The 20,504-nt window shown below is 36.0% G+C and overlaps 1 protein-coding gene across 3 annotated transcripts in view; it reads left to right on the top strand.

Moving 5' to 3' along the window:
- Positions 1-6,161: 6,161 nt before the first annotated feature.
- Positions 6,162-20,504, top strand: part of dnah5 (dynein, axonemal, heavy chain 5) — a 78,595-nt gene continuing 64,252 nt past the window's right edge. For 2 of the 3 annotated variants that reach the window (XM_088929162.1, XM_088929163.1), the window contains exons 1-2: positions 13,625-13,681; positions 19,839-19,973. In XM_088929162.1, coding sequence (XP_088785288.1) covers positions 13,625-13,681; positions 19,839-19,973 — 192 coding nt within the window. Of the gene's footprint in view, positions 6,327-13,624; positions 13,682-19,838; positions 19,974-20,504 lie in introns of those variants that run through there. The other variant, XM_088929161.1, reaches the window with a different exon arrangement.

Genomic DNA, 20,504 nt, shown 5'->3' with positions numbered 1-20,504 from the left:
GCCGGCCGGCGGCTCTCCCGAGTGGAGCCGAAGGGGAAGTCAGCGGAGGAAGGGGGAGGGCTCGGGGGTCTCCGGGAACCTCCGGAACAGGAAAGGCGCCGGCCGCAGAAACCTGTGAATTGTTAATGAGGCTGTGCACGCTGGGCGGAGGGAGAGGGGGTTTACCCTCTGTTGTCTGCTCCCTCGGACGAGTGCACGCCTTTGTCGAGGCCACAGCTTCCCTCTTAACCAGAGAGAGAGCCCCGGAAAATTACCTGCATTTATAGGCTGTGATCCCCCCCCCGAATAAGCTTTAAAATGACAACATTGGGGGAAATTCAGTCAGAGAATGTATTTCTATTTAAAATGACACTGATGTACTGTAGAAAATATCTCATTTGATGAGGGGTTTTTTTTCCTCTATTTTTTGGTTTGTCCAGATTGTCTGGAAAACTGAGGCAGGGTTTTGCTTGCAACTGACCAGTTCAAACTGCTTGGCGCCACTCCCCGGTTTCGTGCACGTTTTAATGCGTGAATCATAATGTGGTGTTTTTTAAGCTCCGTGAAGTTGGCCCCCTTACAGACAGCACAAACGATTAAACCCACCTCATTCCTTAGTGCTACGTTTGTACCGTTGAAAGTAGCGTTTGTGCTGCTTTCGTTCCCGAGATATAGCGCCTTGCTTTTCCGGTGATCACGTGACCATGCACCGTGACTTTGACCTCCAGTGACCCCGTCTGCCGAGTTCAAGTGCTCTGTTACAGTTTAGCTCGCACCCTTAACATTTTAAAGACAATCAATATCCATAAACATATGATGTTAGATGTGAATAATACTAAGACATGACGCATGCCAACAAGTTAACCATCTATGACACAAACCTGTGGTTGTAATGTATGTCATATCACCGTGATTGTAAGATCTATGGTTTTTATTTTCTAAGGCACGTTTTCCTTTTCTTTCCCTATCGTGACACGCTGTTACCAAACGCGTAACTGTGGGATACCATCGCAACAAGACCTCCGCAGCACGTCATGACAGGGACCTCGTGTATAAAGCTTGTACTGTATATCGCGGTAGTGTATATCATGACTGGCGCCTTGCTTCCATGCCACCCTGGCACCGCTGTGGCAACAAAGGTTTCATATCAGGACATGATATACCCAGACAGGACGTGTCGCAATATATGGACTTTGTGTCGCGACATGGGGTCGGCATATCCTGGTCAGGGTATGTCCTATCGCAACATATGGACTCCATGTCGCAACATTTTGCCGGGGCATGTCATATCGCGACATGAGGGCACCTCTAGTCCTCACTGGCTTAGCGATGTTAACTACCCAGCCAGGCTTCAGGCTGAAGTCGGAACCTGAAGTCGGAACTTGGCTGCTTTCAAGAAACAGCAGGATGAGACCCATGGACCCTTACGCCTCTAACTACCACTGGACCAAACAGGCTGAATGGCCTCCATTGATTTGTAACCTTTCTTTATGTGCTTATTAAGCCCTAAAACACTGGGTGCTGTGATTTCTGATCTGAATAATGAGTTCAGCTATCTAGTTAAGGTCAGATTTGGAATAAAAACTAGAGGACAGTCCCTTAGACTGAAATATGGACATAGTTACAGTATAAGTATATAATGGAGTTCCAGCCATAAGTACTAGCACCCCATGTCCAAAGTAAATTTAGGTGGAATCTTTTCTACTCCTAGGAAGATTAAAAAATGTTCAACAGACTTTAAAAGGATAGTTTTTGGTAACAAATTATTATTAAATAGTGAATTAAGTTACTTCAAATAAATAGTACAAACATTTTTATATGCTACTCTATGTGTAAAAGCTATTGAGTGCTGTTACATAAACACCTGTTTATATCCATGTAGACATTTTCTAGTAAGCATTCTGCAAAGCAGCTCTCTTGCAACACTGTCATATTTATGTTAATTATGTATCAAACAAATGCATAATGGATTACAATTTGTTTTGAACACAGAATATTGGAGTCATTTTTTATACAACGTGAAAGGCTCAGTGCTAATTTGCCACAAATACAGTAACTCTGACCTGTAATAGTTTTTTAATAAACAAAACTGGAGAAATGAAGAAATCCTTTTCTACACCTTGTGAAAAGTTTGGATTCTCAGATGAGAGCAAATACATGATTGTTTATTTTAATCACATCTCAGCTCAGCTGTGAAGCCCAGAAGTGACTGAGAACTGACAGCACTTCTGCTGAGCTGCAGGTTTCTGACATGTCAGCTAGGACACGTGTGAAATCCTACAATCCAGAAGACTACCTTTAACTCAAGCACTTCTCCCCAACCTTCCTTCCAATACAGCGTCTGGCTCACTCTTACCTCAGAGAGTGCTTGCTGCTGTCTCTCAATAGTTTGACCAAACTGAAACATTTTATCTTTTGGAATATTGCACTTAAAGTAAATAATATTTCTGTTTTCCAATACAACTGTTTCTGCCCCAGAACAGTACAATGCTGGTTTATTAGTGCAGGACCTTTATATGGCAAAATGAAAGTTTATTCCCTATGAATGTTCAGTATGATATGCACAGGTAAAAGCGTGGCAAAATGAGATAATGGGAGATGCAAGGTAAAACAAAGATATGTATGATCAAGCAAGATTAGATCAATTATGTATAAGGATACAAGGAAAATTTGAAAAAGCAGATTACAGTACATGCGTTATAAAATTTGCGAGAATTTTGAAAAACGCAGATTTACCAAAGCAAACAGAATTTCAGCAGATGATCTATTTAGGAGATATTGCTCATATGGGAGGTAGCACTTTGATGCTGTGGTTAGCATTGCTGCCTTCCAGTGCTGGGACCCTGGGTTCAGTTCCTGATTTGCAGTGCTATCTGTTTAAACTGTATCTTCACCCTGTGTTCACATAGGTTTCCTCCCCCAGTCCAAAACAAGCAGGTTAATTGGCTTCTGGAAAATTTGCCCTAGGTGTAGGTGTGTGCGTGTTTGTATTTCTGCCCTACAATGATAACTATAAAATATCGTTCGAAATGTACAGTACCAGTACTTTCTATTAAATTGCATTTGTCTTTTAAAACTGTATGGAGATGGCAAAATATAGTGGATCTATTTTTTGGGCTATAACATGACACCATTCTCACAGTTTACTCTATTGCAAATAAGGTCTCACTTTGAGGTCCTGTTTGCTGCACTAAGCTGTTCTCTGTGATTGAAGTCTGCAGGCCCATTGCTTGCTTGGTGGGATAGACTCTCACTCCCCTGCGACCTGAGTTGGAAGATGCTGTTAGAAAATGGATGGATGTTAATATAGGACAGTCTTCTCTGTTTATCTTGTATTTTACTTCTCTTGTAAATTTACTTGTGAGTTTGCATAGAGCCAGTAATTGTATTTACAGGATAAATCAATTGCTCATTCTGGCCTGCCATTCTTCAGGATTTGAAAACTTATGTAAAATAATGTGATCAGAGAAAATGTTTTTTTTTCAGAGAAGTACATATTTGTATGATTCACAATAAAGTGCAATTACAGTACATGCAGTATATGTTGCATACAAGCATGAAATACATAATCCACAGTATATACTGTAAATGACAACAGATCCAAAAATTAAAACTCATCATTGTAAGTTTATTTCATCCAGTCCTGGATGAAAGCCTTGACAAGATTCTTCCATGAACATCTTCAGCTATTCCCCTGCAGGGATTGTATCTTGTCATCTTATGTGAGTGTTTTTTCTCTTGATTGTGTTGTGTCTCATGGGTTCAAAGTCGATATTTCTTAGGTCAAACAAAAATCCATTTTCTTGCAATGTTTTTAGGACATAAAACATTGAAGTCTCTTTCAATGATATCACATACTCATGTTTGGGTTTCATCTCATTCATTTTCTGTCTCTTCATATTTCCAGCAAGCATTTGTTACATGCTTCTTTGAGTGGTATAATCAAATACCTCAGGATGCTCACAGGAGTCTTTTGAGAAAGTACAACCTTTATTTTGTTAGCAAAAATACAGCTTTATGGCAACTTACTTCATTTCACTGTCTGCATCATTCTGTTGATCTACAGGAATTGGAACTACTTTTCCATTGATTGACATGTGATAGCCCAATATCATGGTTACGACATTCCCACACCCTCTAAGTTAAAACCATATTCACTTAACCTTCACTGGAACTCTGCAGACATAGTTTTTGTGGTGTTTGTCTTGACAAGTGTCTCACAGTAACCAGCTGATGGATAGTCTCTTAACTCTAAGATTAGTGATGACACTTTTGTCACCAAAACACCTTGCATTTGTATGAATGTTGCTCTTGCATAAATATGATTCATCTGTTTACATACCTACCTGTTTGCAACCTGTACCTGAAACAAAACAGATCCTACTTCCTCAGTTGTCATTCCTGGCAACCACAGCAGACCTCAGGCATAATTTGAATGAGAACAGGAAGGCCTGTCTTGAATGTTTGAATGCTGCCGTGTTTGTCATGACTTTCTTTCTGATCACTCACCTGTTTCACCTTCCCTATCAGGTTTGGAAACAGCAAATTCAAACACGTGAGTGGTCAGTTTTTCAGGGGAAACTCTGCCAGGAAGGACCCAGTAGTGGTATGTGGTGTCATTCTAGAACTGAAACAAAGCAGACTGAGATGTTCTTCCAATGTTCCACCAGCAACACAAAGTACTTTTCATTCCAGTGGCACTAAGGAAGAGGTGAGTACTTTTGTCCATACTACTGTACTCATTAGTGGTCTTTCCACTAATCCATTGGAATGTCATGGAGCTATTTTCATGTGATGGATTCCTTTTTGCTTCATGTGAGTCTGGAACGTCACGCAGTCTCAAGCTGTACCATTTTACAGATTAAAATGTGGGTAAGCCATGAATTTGGACAGATTGTCAGTATCGGTGATTTTTGTATACTTGCAACAGATTAATGGGATTTCCCTTCGTTACCACATCCTTTCATTTTAAAAAAGCAAACAACAGGAACACTGTGGCTGAGAATGGATCCACCTCATCAATGTGCATTCTGCTCCAGAATACTGTTATTGTCACAGTGTTTGACGTTGCCCAATCTCACTGTCAATGCCAGCCTACAGGTTATAACTTCCATTTTCAGTGTGAAACACTGCTGCCTGCCCTTGGAGTGGACTTACAGCTGAGGCAATAACTGTGCTGCCAACTCAAGCGATTTAAGGAAATACTAAAGACCCTAAAGAACTACTGATGGCCAGCAGTTAATATACAGACACTTTTATATACTGTACACAAAATCTCTCTTTTTCTGTGGCAAAAGGGTGAAGAACAAAATCAAACAGACAATTCTGACATCAGCCTGGCAAATTGCTTTTCCACGAAACACTGCCATCTTCAGGTGTTTTCAGCAAATACACTTCTCTTGTGACATTATATAATGAAAATAAGCCTCTTTTATATTTTGGATACTATATCTAAAAATCCTTCATTTTCCAAGAATTATTCATTCGATTGGTTAAAATTATCACTTTTTTATAATATCATTTACAAAGTGCATTTTCTGCTTTAAAGAGCCCGTTTATTTCCTTCATTGGATTCAATTAAGCAGACGAAGTTTTACTTAATGCATTCGATTAGACTACAATTTTACTTCACATATTCACATATCCTCCTCACCCTGGAATTTCCAGAGTTATAAACGAGTCTAATAGGTCTATAATGTGAGAAGTACTTCTGTCGTGTGTAACTACTTTTGTCCATCAGATTTACAGCTATAAATATAATTCAATGCAATTCAAAGTTAAAAATACAAGCTGTAATGAAGGCACGTCATGAAAAAATAATATAGCCAGTATGCACCAGGGATGGAGGTGGATGTGAAATGTGAAATTCTACTGTACTGTACGCTCATTGTGTATTTTGTCTCAAAATACAATATACGGGTATGTATTAAAATTTTATTTTAAGAAAACGACAAAAGAGTAAAGATATTTAACTAGTTTATTTGAATACAATACAGGATCTCTTGACTTTGTTGATAGTGGGAAAGCATGCTGAAAAGACGGTGTCGTCTCCAAGGAAACCATTGACAACAACCTCGTGAGAAAGTACGATCCAAGAGCAAGGAAACAAAACAAATGCAGTTGCATATCCCTTTTCTTCCAAATTGCATGTCGATGATCCTTAAAAAATCCAACAGAAGACAATGGAAAACCAAAGGAGGGCTAAAAGCGCCAATCCTGCGTTCACGTATTTCACAAAAAGTACCCCAAATAAAAACGCAGAGTTGAACGCACGTTCGATGAAATCCAACTTCAAGACCAGGCCAAATCAACATATCGCCCCTGTGGAAAACATAAAGGAAATACAGGTTTGTTAATATTTCACTTAACTTGTTAGATTTTGCAGGACCGGTGTAGTTTATAGAATGCATTGTTCCTCGTTGAGGATGTCTGAATCAACAGAAATAGCAATCCGGCAATTCTTATTGCTTATAAAACTGTAAAGGAAACTAATAATATAACAAACAAAAAAATAAATAAAATATCAAACAGTTCCAGGCGCAACTGTTTTGCATGCTGAGTATTTCCTTGGTCGCTAAATTTTTAAACAAGCAGGGCATCGAGGTACAGACTGTCGGTGTAGTTTCTATTCTTTCGGAAGACTGCGCTCAAGGAAATATGCAAATTTGCATCGCTGCCTTGTTATTGTAATTTGTCCTCAAAAGTCACTTTTTTCTTACCCATGCGGTTTCAGGATAGTTGAATAATTAAATAAGACGAATTTTGAATTTCATGGACAATAAATGCCTTGTGCTTAGGGTGGTGTGGCTTCATAAATTTAGATTTTATCGCTGAGCGTATTTTGAAGTAATGAAATATCACAGCACATTGAATGTAGTTTACTCGTCCCCCTTAGTCTCATGATTAGGATGCTGAACCTCATTTTGAAGACGTCACGCGTGATCAATCACCTACATAGGGACTGAAGGAGGCTCCAGGCCACTACAGCGAGAGCTATATTTATTTCGGTGCCCCCTATAGAAATCTCTCAGCGTAAATAGCCTAGTTGTTACTTCATTCCTTATTTGTCTCTTTAATACACGTGGAATTCACACACTTGTTACCCAGAGAAGGTAAATGTAACATCCAATGGCCCAGGATGTGAATTCAGTTAGCAGTAACGATCGATAGTTTAGACAAAATGCTGTATTAGAAACATGGCCAGTACAGAGGAAGGGAGTATTTTGGGGATTATTGGGGAGGTAGGTTTCCATTTTGTTTTTATTTTACCACGAAAACCAAACCTAAGCACGGAATAAGTTTTACTGGGTAAACGAAGAAACTAGACAAGTTGAAGTTTCAAGAAAAAGCTGCGTGCTGTTCTTATTTGATATATTGTATTGTAGTTGAAAAATATTGTTTTTTACTCGTAGTTGTTTATAGAAATCAACTGATGCTGTACCCTTCCTGAAGCGTCGAAGAAAAAGAAACATTTTGTTGATATTGTTACATTCGAATCACCAGGGCTTAAACAAGTTCAGTTACTATGTGACGTGATATCAAAATGTTACTTATTAACATTTTGTCTGTTCACATACGAACACATTCTTCATTAACTTTAACCGTCTGTTGCATTCAGAAAACAAAATAACAATATGCACCAGCAAATACGTGGAAATTGTTTTGATCCAAGTTTCGGTAGAGATTTTTTTTAAAACTAAAAAATAACATATTTGAAAGAAAAGGACATGACATACGCTGTACAAGTAAGTTCGTGAGTTTTTTTAAATAAACCCGAATTATTAAAATTGTAAAGTATTTAACCATTAAATGCATTTAAAACATTTTTGCATTAAAGGGGATCTGTATAAAGAGGTTTGTAGAAAATAGCGTTCTGTCGTTCTTCAAATAGCTTTCCTTAAATTCATCTTTTACATTTTCTCAATTTAACTTTTAAATAAATGCATATATATTTTCAAAGAGTTTAGCTAAAGAGTTTACTAAATCAATTTTTGTACAGCAACTGACTTATTTTGTCAAAGATGCACATGCCCTTTTATCTTTGAATAAATCACTTGATGGTTGTGGTTAAGATATGATTGATTTGTGACAGTGTCAACAGTGGAGAACTATAAAGCCAGTTCGAGCATGTTCATGTATTTGAACTCCAGACTGTGCTATGCTATGGTTCAGTGATTTGTTATGTAAATTAAACTATATAAAAATTAAACACTACATTTGTGGAATACAGATCAAACTGCCTGCTGAAGAACGTAAAAGATAATCAGAGGTTTGCTTTTTGAAATTAAGGAAATGCAGATGAAAAACATCTTTAATTTCTCCTGTATTGTTTTTTCTTGCCTGTTGCGCGCCCTGTTCCTGGGGGGGGGGGGCACAATCCAGCAGGTCTTGTTTGCCACGTCTAAACTGTCCATTTCTGAGTACTTGGAACAGTTCAGTTTTAACCACTGAAACAGGTACTTTTGACTTAAGTTAACCAATGATCTGAATTTACTCATGAGGACTGTGATTTTCCAGGTCCAGACCTGACCTGCCCTTCTGTTGAATACCTGGCATCAACTACAAAATAGCTGGCAAAAACGTGAAATCTAAGCACCAGGATGCACACAGGGAGAGCAAGATACTGTCCCACATAGCTGGATAATGCTTTGGAAATAGCTGAAGTCGGTAGCTTTACAAAAGCTACTGCATTATACAGTACCTCTTCACTGTATCTTTTCATGATCCGAATATTCTTTCATTTCTGATTCTTTAACGCAGATTTGTTTTTCAGCTACAGTCCCTGGCAGGTCCTTATGAGAAGCAATTTCACAAGCTGTACATGGTATAGCTGTATAAGGTGGAAGAGATATTGATCACTCATGGCAAATAATAAATTTAGGGCAACGAAGATAAAAAAGAGTCCTGCTAGGAATTTACTAATCTCCTTTCAGAGAAATGAAAGCAGCTTGAGTGACTTCGGGGGAAACAAACCTGAAAATCGAAAAGTGCCCAATTATAAAACTCACAATAAAATTTCAAATCAGTATTATTAGGTAACATATGACCTATATATGTGCTTATTTATCAGGAAATAAGTCTATAACAGTCAGTAACAGGTGGCTTTTTACATTAGACACCTGATGGAAACAAATCCACATAGATTTTTGTCTGACTGTGGCCCAGGTTAGAGTAAAATCGAATAATAATCTGCAAATAGCACATCACAGACTCTGTGCTTGATGGCAGTTTTCCGCTGGATAAAAGGTAAAGGGTTTTCACTGGATAAAGCCTCTGGAAGGGAAAAAGCTGACATTAGGCTTTATGTGTTTCACATGTCACAAAGAGGGTATTATTTCCCCAAGACAAAGTGATTTTGTGAGGCTTTAAGCATGCAGGTCAGCAAATTGTGTTATTTTCTTCTAGTTTCAATTAGTCTGAAGTCCGTTTCTCATCTGGGTACTGTGTTTATTTAAAATTCTTGAAGGATACTTCCATGTCAATAAAAAAGTTTAAATCTAAAGATTATAAAGACAGCTGCATAGTCACTGACATTGGATAGATTGTACAGATTCAACATGCATTTATGTAAATAAGAGCAGAAAATCTATACACAAACCTTTATTTTTTTATTAATTTGGAAATTGCAAATCCTTTCTCCGTGGAATCACTGCTGCTTTGACTATTTAAACAGTAGTTAAAGCCAGGCAATGAATTTTGGGAAACAAAGTTGGTAATATATAAAATTCGTGCGGTGGTGTGGGACAACCCTTCATCTGCTGGTAAAAATATATTTACGATAAGCAAGTCATTAATCTTCTGCTTCCTGTATCGGATAAATGACTATCCATTTTCTAACTGCTTTATGACGAGCTATTTGTAGATTCGCAACCTTAATGTTATGTGGCGCCCTCTGCTGTAACCACCCATCAATTAATTCATCAGTTTAAAATGTGATATCGGATCCAAATTTTCTTACGTGGATTTTACTGCATTTTACGGTTTCTTGTACAAAACCCCATTTACGGTTCATTTTATAAGTAGGGTATTATAGCTTATGTTGAGTGATATTGTATTTTTTATATAACGATATTTACTATACCTTCAGTAATTTTCCGTCCGCTGTTCCTTATGTGAGTAATTAATTTTCATTTGATTTCTTTCTATGTAAGTAATAAAAATAGTCATTTCATGCTACGGTAAGCAGTTAACGTGTCAACCGTATGATATTTATTGTAAAATATGTCTGAAGAACATAATGCACATTCAATAAAACGACGCATTTAAAACGTCGCAGGATTTTAATTGGTTTTGTTTCTGGCATTATGACGCTAGGTGGCAACGTTTTCTAACTGTTGGGGATTAAAAATGACGTAGCACAGCTCATTCTATTTAATATACTGTATTTTCTGTTTATTGATGAACATTCAAGCGTTCCTTAATACTGGTTTTGAGTTCAAAGGAATGGTATTAATCAGCGATTTCACATAGAAGTGTTTAGGGTGTGATTATTGCCTTAAGGAAAAAAAATGAAACACTTCCTGTATAAAAGGTGCTACCCGTGCATGAATTAATAACTACAGTGTCAGGCAAACTAGCAGTTACATTGGCAGTCTTTAACTGAGCATTCTGATCTCTTTCAGCATGGTCTCAATCAAATAATTTTTTTTTTCTTTTCATCCCTTAGTTAGTCTGTACTAGGATGCCACTAATGGTTCTACCTTACTCTTGTCTGTTAACTTATTAAGGTGATGATTTAGTCAAAGTAATTTACTTTAGAATTTGAATACTTCAATGTAGAATATAATTGAAAAGGTAAATGGATGAGTACTGTTTCAAAAATAGTGCGATATATACAGTTTATATTTTAATCCTCTGTAAACTGGTGAACAGCTCTCATCTTGTAGGAGTCCCAGTTGTTTCCATTGAGATAGTTTCAGTGACCATTTTCATGAATTATTTATAGAAGTACTCTAGTTACAGAGTTTCTCTTAGTGGTTTGGTTTACTAGAGAAATAACTCCCATTAAATATTTATAATCGCTACATCTTTCATATTTAAAATATTTTAAAAAATGTACTGTACATAAAACCAATTTCTATCTATGCTGTTTCTTTTCAAAGATATATTGGGCTTATGGTATAAAAATAGGACTCTCTGTATAATGTGTTGTGAGGGAATTTTGCATTTAACATTTCAGTGACAATGATTTTTTCTGTTCCATTTAGGTGAAGCTTAGTGTTAGCCAGCAATGTACAGGACACACCAGTGAGGCTGGCACTGAGGGTATCTTATCTAGTCCCCCCTGCGCAGCAGAGATTCTGTCACAGGCCAGAAGGGAAGAAGTTGTTTGACCCACAAAGTGGAGTCTCAGAGTTGACCTTGTTTCTTTACATTTGAAAAGAACATATTACTCAGGTTGGAACCTTTCCAGACCAACAGTCTTCAGTCATTTTAATTTTGAATAATAAAAAGATATTCCCTAGTTGGCTATGCTAAGCTATCAGCAAATGTACTTTTTGTGTACAAGAATAGTGTAACTTAGATGATAACCGTGGAAGACTTTCCAAACTCACATGTATTGAACCAATTTGCTTCAGGTTCTTGAAAATGTGAGAGAGGTCTTACTGGTATTTTTGATACTTGTGTAGGTTCTCACTATTTGTTTGTATATGCGCTGTAATACAGTATATTTACTAACACTATTGTAAAAATAGAGTGATTAGAATGTCAGCATTCTTATCTTGAACAGTCTTGTTATTATATCTTTTGCAGTCTTGTCATTAACAATATCATTATATGTTTCTGTGTTGCTGCAGTCCACTTGTAGGACTTTCTAAATAGGAATTTAGGGAATGAAGATAAGCTTTTTATCAAGAAAAGAAAGCTAGAAATATGGTTATTTAAAATAAATTATCCAAAATTATCATTCTGACTTATGAAACTGTTTCCTAATATAAGGTAAATCATAAGAATAAATGCATTTTAAAAATTAAAGGTATTGGGAGTGGAAAAAAATGAAAAACGAATTAAGAACTGTGTAAATTATAAATTATAAATTACAACATTACAATAAATTACAAGGAGACTGGAATCTTTTGAAAAGTTACCATGTTGAGATACTGGGGTGTCGATGAGATGTCATTCTGACCTTTATAATAGTGAAACAGGTCATCTGCTGCTCTGTAGGTGAGTTTAGTAAGGCGATATTACTGTAATGGTAATTACCTTGGCTGAAGGGATGATATCGAATCCCTGAAGAGTTAGTTAGCAACCTCCGGGAGGAAAAACAATATTCTAATTTGGATTCTGAATTAAACTGTGACCTCTGGATGGGGAAAATTAGATTCTGACTACCAGTGCATGCAAGTGGACTTGGAATTCTAAGGTCTCATGAATAATAATAGAGATTAGGAGGGAGGATTCTGTTAGGATTGCCGTCAGCGGTGGAGATGCTGCACTTTAAAACTGACCACCAGAGCAAGGTAAGCTGAGTAATAATCATTGATGTTGAGTGTATCAGTCGTCGTGTTAAAGTTAGAAAAGATCTATTAAGATTCAGCAAGGTGCTTTATAATCTTTTGTGCTCTGCAAGGCAATGTGTTTTTCGGAGTTCATCATGGTGGTTAAATTTGTCTTTTTCATTAACTGCTTTTTCTTGAAAGTATTGAGGTGAAGGGTTATCTTTGTCTTCCAATACCAAAATTAAATCATTTCAAGTACATAGTTCATTAGAACTTTGCATATTGTTCTTGCTTTTTTGTATAATAAATATTTGGGTTTGAGTCGACCAATATTCCTTCTGGGAAATGTAATATTAGAACCAACACCATGAGATGTTTTAATTGGTTAAACCTTAATTATTATCTGCACCTTTTAGGTGTTTTTAGGTTAAACGATCAATAAAGATTTTATATTAGTTTGCAGACAAATTCAGATGCACCATAAAATTAAGAACATAATGTGTTGGTAAGATCAGTTCTGTATGTTTTGAAACTATTTTATCAGATAATATCATGAAAATAAACATATAATTAGTTTTTTTTCCTGTGGTGGCCTACTTCCAAAAGTAACATACCACATCATTTTTGCACTGAGCTGGAGTGGTATCCTCTTGATTTCAACCTCTTACAGATTAATTGTTCTGATATACAGTATACAGTATGATATATTATATGATGTCATGTTAAGTAAATCAAGTTGACTTTTCTTGGTTACCTAGAAGCACTTACCTGATTACATGGCAGATTCCCAGTTAAATCATTACAATGCAATCACATCTGATTGCCTTGGGTATTAAACATTACAACAAACACTGTAAGGGTTTCTTGCCATTTTATCTGTCAGACTGGAGTGCCTTATTGGTATTAGTTGGTACAGTCTATTGATTAATGTAGATTTCTAGTTGTGAAGCTTAAACAATCTTCTCAGCCGCTTTGTTTAACTTCTCTATTTGCCAATGGCTTCTTGTTGTTTGAATAGCTAATACAAGCACCTAACAGTCTATGGAAAACAACCACTATAATGGTATGCTATAAAAGCAGTCTGAGCCCATAAAAAGACCTTTTAACTCACCTTTAGTACTGTATTTGTGAGAGAAGTTCCATTAGGTTCTTAAGGTGCTGAGGTGTCTTATGGTTTTGAGGTTGCAGTAAGAATTGTTAAAATGTCTAGAGCATTTCGAAAGCATCTCTGGAAGCAAAGTGTTACAAGAGTCCTCAAGGTAAGAGATCTAAAAAAATTCTGTTGTAGATGACTGGGTTTTCTGCTTTTCTATTGCTTGAAATAAAAGGCCACGAAATGCTTTGTTAAAGTTCCTTCATGTCCGATTGTGAGATGAGAAGACTTCCTGCTATCTTTTAGCAATTTTTTAAAAATCTATTTGGGTTGTGAAATTAATGGACTGTAACTACCGATAAGGGAAATGTTTTTTATAACTTGATTGTTTATATAAACTTAAAGTGGTATATTAAGATGTACAAGCATCTTTACTATGGGAATTACAGTTTGAAAAATGGAAGTGGATAACACATAATATGCCAATATGTGTTTACTTTATAAAAATGTAAATGTGCATGTACTGTAGCTAGAAGGTTACTCTGTCCTCTTGTGTTAAGTATTACTAATTGGAAGTTGTAATGATTAGCATTCTTCCTTTATATTTTTACCTTTTATAATATGCAAATAAGCATTTAATTGCACTTGTGCATAGGACAATAAATTGAACTGAACTTTTATAAGTTTTATTATCATAGGATAAAATTAAAAGAAAACTGAGTAACTGCAACATTTTGATGGGTTTTATTTCAATATCACAAATTCATTTAACTTTGTTTACAGGTCTAGTGTATCTCAGAACTATATATATATATTTAATTTAGCAGAAACTCACATTGCAAAATGATAACATTTAATTTAATTAACATTGATGAAATACAAGGACAGTATGCACTCCACACTTTTTGCTAAGGTGTCATTTAAAGGTAACGAATGGTGTTTTTGAAACAGAAAATGTACATTTTATGTTACAAACTAAATCCTTGAGAACAGTGTTTCCAAAAATAAAAAAGGAAACAAATAAGAAATTAAACAAGATACCACATGTCTTTTAGTGAGAAGTATCAATAAATCTGTTTAGTTGCTCTACTACATAAATATTTCAATGTGGTATTCTTTGAATAGTTTGTGTATATCATCTGTTCATAGTAAAACAGAGCAACTGTTCCATCTAATCACCAAATATAAGAGGCCGGTTATCTGAAATCGTACGTGTTGTTTAATGAAAGTGTTAGTATTTAACCCAGCCTGCATGTTTAAACTGGAGTAAGCTAAGAATATCTGAATAAAAGTAATGTATGCTGTAAGAGAACAAAGATTTTTTTAGGTTATTACTCTGTAACATGTAATTTTGTATTTCTAGTATAAACTGTATGTCTAAATAACCTAAAATATTTGATTTTTAGTAATATTTCTCTCTCTCATTTTTTTATAGATCTACTTTATTTTTTGTACTGTACCTGAACTTTTGTCTTTACTTGTTTTCTGCAAGATAAATAGCACAAATATCCTTTTTCAACCTTGTTATTTACACTAAGGAAAAGTTTTTCTGTATTTAATTACTATGATGCATGGTCTCACTTGATACGGTGATAGAGAGCGTTTCTCTTCCTAACACTGTTTGTCAGTTTGTTCCACAAATATGACCTAGTCCAAAGTTATCATGTGATAAGAGTAAGAGTTCACCTGTTGCACAGCAACCGATTGTGTTTTCTTTTCTTATTCCAGCCATTCCTTTGACATCTTTGATTGGTAATGATTTATTTGTCAAAAGCAAGCAGGGTCCTTGTTTTTTTCACAGGTCAATAAGCTTATTAATTTTCTCATGTCCAGGCTTGTTGACTGATTCTGACAACAGTTAATTCAGTGACCATGGGATGCTTAATATGGATACATTTTTCAGACTATTTGAAAATGCTGTACTTTAGTTACAGTAAGAACTATATTTACTCTATTAGGATGAACTACACTATCAGACAAAATTAAGCAGCATGTGCTCAATAATAATAATAATAATAATGGAATAAAGAGAATGGAAGAACTCTACAATGCTATAAACATCCAATTTTATTTAGAAAATATTCATTTTCTTCATCCAAAATGTCAGTTATGAATATTGGACATCCGAATGAATAGTTTTGTTAAATCTTTTGTTGTAGGCAGGTAAGAATAATGTTTTAGTCTTAAAGAAGACTTCCTGAGTCAACGCAACATTTTTGTACAAAACATTTTTTGTTCATTTTTAAGTAAATGTTTTATGCCATCAAAATAATTAACTTGTGGGGCTCATTAGACCTTTAGTTTATTTATATTTATATTTTTATGAAAAAGCTCCTAGGTGGCCTCTTCTTAGACTTTTAGGTTTTAAGCAAGTAGGCCATTCTTGTGGAGATTACTAAGATCACTTCTCAATGTCTGCAGTACTGCAAGTTTTCTGGTCAGTGCCAAATCAAGAATTCAAGCACAGTAAGAACCCCTTTATTTTTCTACAAAACATCTCTTGCTTTGCATTAAACTACCTACTGTATTAACTACATGACACAATGGAGTCTGTAAACATCTCTAATACAGAGTTCTTTCGATTCCTGCTTTACTTAACACCTTGTAGAAGCTAGACAAAAAAACAGAAAATTGGTTGTTGTAACATGGTAGGAACAAAGAATGTGTTTCAGCTTTTAAAGTTATCATTTTGGTATTTGTAGCTAATCATTTTAAGATGTTTGAGGCGTCATTCCGTCAATCCTAGAAAAAAATCAAGGGACGAGTTATTTGTTTCAGCTTTTAAAGTGCTTTACAAAGTGTGATTAATTTATTAGCTTGCCTTTTCAATGTTACCTAGCAGCAAAGCAGATAAAATGTACTGCAGTGTTTCGTTACTGTTTCATGGGGAAGCCCTCAATTCCCACTGCAAATGGACGTAGCTGGTCTTTTCCTTGGTTTAATTTAACGGTGTTTGTTCCACCTGTTAGTGTTTACATTAGTATTGGTAGATGGTGTATAGATTGCATAGTTACTGCCACCTACTTAATCAATGTGCTGTAAAACCGTTCAGGAGACAAAGTGTAACCCTTTAAGATGTAAAGAGAGAAGTCTGGACGTTGTTCAGGACAAACAATGCTTTTCAGTAGTGTGGCCATTCATCTTTGTCTCATTTTTTTAAAACTAACATAGCATAATTGAGTACACAAAGGATTACTACCTTTTCTGAATAGGAGAAGGTGTACACTTTTTGGAAACTACTACTGTAATCGTCTCTTGCTGGACTCAAACTGTCTCCGGAAAAGCAGTAGGACTGAATTCTGTTCATACTATAGCCTTGAAGATGCATCCAGTGTTTGAAGTTGTGACTCCCCAAAAGTAAATGCTGATCTCTGCTTACAGTCACTTGCACTTAGAAGAACAGTGGCCATAAAGATGTTAAGTCTTCAATGAGTAAAGGACAGCCTCTGTTCTCGGTGATAACCAATGGTCAAATTACTGCATTTAAAGTATGTTCAGATCTCCATTAATTGTATCTTACTTGGTAGTCTCCTTATGGTATTCAGAAAAAAGTGTTTTTTTTGTTACAGAGTATTAATTAGGACTAGTCTAATAGAAATCTATATGAATCAAGTGACATGCCTGTTAATAATGGATGCTAAATAAGTGAAAATATAAAAGTAAATATTGGAAACAAAATGTTTTCTAGTTAAATGTGTGGCGAGAAGTGGACTCTTTTTTACCCACAGTAACTGAATTGCAGATTAAATATTTGCTTGTGTATCACAGTTTATCAGTAGAGATGGTAATTGAGAAACCTTTGTTCACTGTTGCTGATGTACCTAGTGTATGCATGATGGCAGACACTACGAATGAACCTTTCCTGCACTGCACTGATATTGGGTGAATGTGGGGTCAGCTCTGGCCTGTGCTGCCTCTCCAGTAGATGACTGGGTTAGACAGGATGCTGGAATATGCTGAAAGCAGAGTGAAGAGCTCACAACCTGGCTATCTCACTGTGGAAGTGGGGTGCTTATAAAGCAAATGACCGTTCGATGATGGACTGCCAGTGAAATTAAAGCTGTGAGTTTGTTGTGGATTATTGTGGTGACAAGAAGAAAGGATCTGCTGCAAGCAGAGAGGCACCCTGCTGTTTATTGCTTACTGCATTACAAGTAGTTCTTCTTTAATAAATGTAGGTAGGCTTGCATTAATCAGTTCTTCCATGACCGTGTTATTTATAACTTCCATATTGTTCCCTAACCACAAGGTCTGCTGTATTTATATTAGAGGACTAGGTTTACATGCAAGTTGAAATTGTGTGTATTTATATTTAAAATCTGTTTGGTTTTATTGACATGGTATATATTAATTAGTGCAAATGAACTGTATTACCGTATTATATCCCAATTAGGTAACAGCTTAAATCCAGTATAAACAGTGCATTCTTTTAAGAAAGTTCTGTCTAAAGTTAGCTATTCTAATAAAATTTTCGAATTAATAAGTTGCCTTTCTAATAAAATGTGATTTTAGGATGGCCAGTTATTGTAGTTTTCCAGTTTTCACCTATGATATACATTTTCATTTGTAAATGTTTTTTGACCTTGAAATCAGACACATGATTAGTACACTATGTTAATGCAAGGATTTTTGTGGATCATCTTGTAACAATTCATGGCACATAAGGAAATCAAGTTTAGCTCTAATTATGTCTGCTTTTAAAAAACTAAATCTAGGGTAAACTGCTGACAGTTTGGAAATTTTACATCATAGTTCAGGATCATAGTCCTGTGAAATGCCTGAAAACCCAATTTGAGTATAAAATAATTAACCACAATAAAGAATGCTTAGAAGTTACAGTAAATGCTGATTGCCTTTTTAATAGGTCTATTGTGCAGTTAATAGTATGAAACTAGAGCACCCTCCACATCTGTGTTTTCTATGCCCTAGAGATGTGACATGATTAAGGAACGTGCTCATTTTCTTCATTTTTTGCTCTAAATGTTATTAAGGATAATACGACTCGCTTACAATAATAACTATAAACATATGTTCATGCCATGGAGTGTGCGTTTTACTTCTGTTTTTCATGCATGCTTTTGTTACTGGCGAATATACAGGACTAATTCAAGAATTCCTGATGAGCTGCACACAGTTGTGATAAATTGATATTCAAAGCTCAATTGCTTGAGTTATTATGTGATATTGTGCATTTTACTGTATTATGCAAGACCACTACCGGTGTATTCTGCATAGAAATGGAATTTGAGTGGCAGGACTGGCTTGTCTCTAAATGGCATCTGCGAACACTTTCTTCAGAAACTGAAAAATAGTTTTTGCAGTTTAACTTGCATAAGTATGTGCTGACACTTTTATGTCAAGCCTAAGCATGAACATTTTCAGAAAAATACAGTGATTATATTTAATCAAAATTGTGATCTTTTTATTTAAGCCATCGTAATGCAAGAAAATTTAATTTTTATAGATCATTATTCATCATATATTGTACAAGTGCAAGTATCAGCTTGATCTGAAAAGACAGTCCCTTCAGTTCCCCTACCAGTGATCTCAGTCCTTTCAGAGACTGTGCTGTTTATGTTAATAGGCATTAACAGCATACCCTTTTTTCGCCTGACAATAGCCAAGTGATTTTGTCAACTGAGTCATTCTATCCCAAGTCACACAAGAGCAAAAGAAAACCCTGATACACCAGTGTTGATGCACTCCATTGATTTGCTGTCAGTTCAAGGTCAAGGAACAGCTACAATCCTTAATATATTTTACTGTACAGTCACTTACAAAAGACTTCTTAAATCATTAATCAGGTGTAGATGTAACCGAATACACTACAAAACAGTAGTGCCATTATTAAAATATTGTGTGTAGAAGGATACAATATCTTTGTTGTTATTATTGGGTATGGGTATATCCTCTACTTTAATTTTTAAAATCAATTTACAAATAGTATGTTTTGTTTCTAGCAATTGAAAAGCCATTTTAAAAATGTTTGTTAAATTTACTGTTGTGAACAATAATTTATGCTGTTTGATGTAATATGATCTCACAATATGGAGTAAGGTAATTGGCTGTTTTAAAAATATAGATATGTTCCCATTCAGCTCTTAAAATACTGTGATTGTGTGCAGGATTCCACTGTTAAATCATAGAGGTGCTGTTGCGTTATGGTAGGATGTCGATCAGGTCGTGCTCGAGGCGAGTAGTACTACAGAGTTCGTTTGTTTTCGTGGGTCCCAGCAGTGTCGCAATGAGTTGGGTCCGAGTTTCTCACTGGATAACGAAACAGTCGCTTGTCCTGGGTTTCATTTTCGGAGCTTGTCTTGTAGCAAAAGCTTAAGGAGGAACGGGAAGCGAAGCGCGCCCAGCTGGATGGCAGGCATGACTACGTGCTGGCGACTGTGGCGTCCTGCCTGGGCCTGGAGAGAGGAGACGTTGAGGACGCCATTCTGGAGGGGACTCAGGTGAAATCCACCTCTCTGGTCCTCTGTTCTCCTACGTGAGAAAATCACTCCTCTCCTGAAGGGCATATAGGGCTCTAGCTTATCCCTGGGCAGGTCACCTTTTTTTTACACTTTTTATTATTGAGAAAGAGAATGATGTTCTGAACAACATTCAGATCTTATGTTCAATCCCTTTACTCACTGAATAATTGCCCAAGTTATTTCTGTCCAGTAAAAAAAATGCTTTCTTAAGTGCATTAAAGGTTTTATCCAAAATTAGACAAGTGAAAAATAATTCAGAACTCTTGCAGTGAATCTGTTCAGTTCACAGAACATCACACTTTATCTGTTATTCCTCAGTCCATCGAGATGTAAATGGGCTGCCAGCATTCAGTTGCTTACACCCATCCTCTATAATTGTTCTGGTAGAAAGAATGGTTAGGAAACGTTGTGTGAGCACAGTCAGATAGTTTCTCTTCCCTCCCTCCAAAATCTATTTTCATGGTATTCCCTTTTCTCTTCTTTTCTTGTTGTTCTTCCTGAAAAATAAAA

The sequence above is a fragment of the Atractosteus spatula genome, chromosome 12 (assembly GCF_055471065.1).
Source record: "Atractosteus spatula isolate fAtrSpa1 chromosome 12, fAtrSpa1.hap1, whole genome shotgun sequence".
In the NCBI taxonomy this organism is placed as follows: domain Eukaryota; kingdom Metazoa; phylum Chordata; class Actinopteri; order Semionotiformes; family Lepisosteidae; genus Atractosteus; species Atractosteus spatula.
This window is presented reverse-complemented; position numbering and strand designations above follow the sequence as displayed.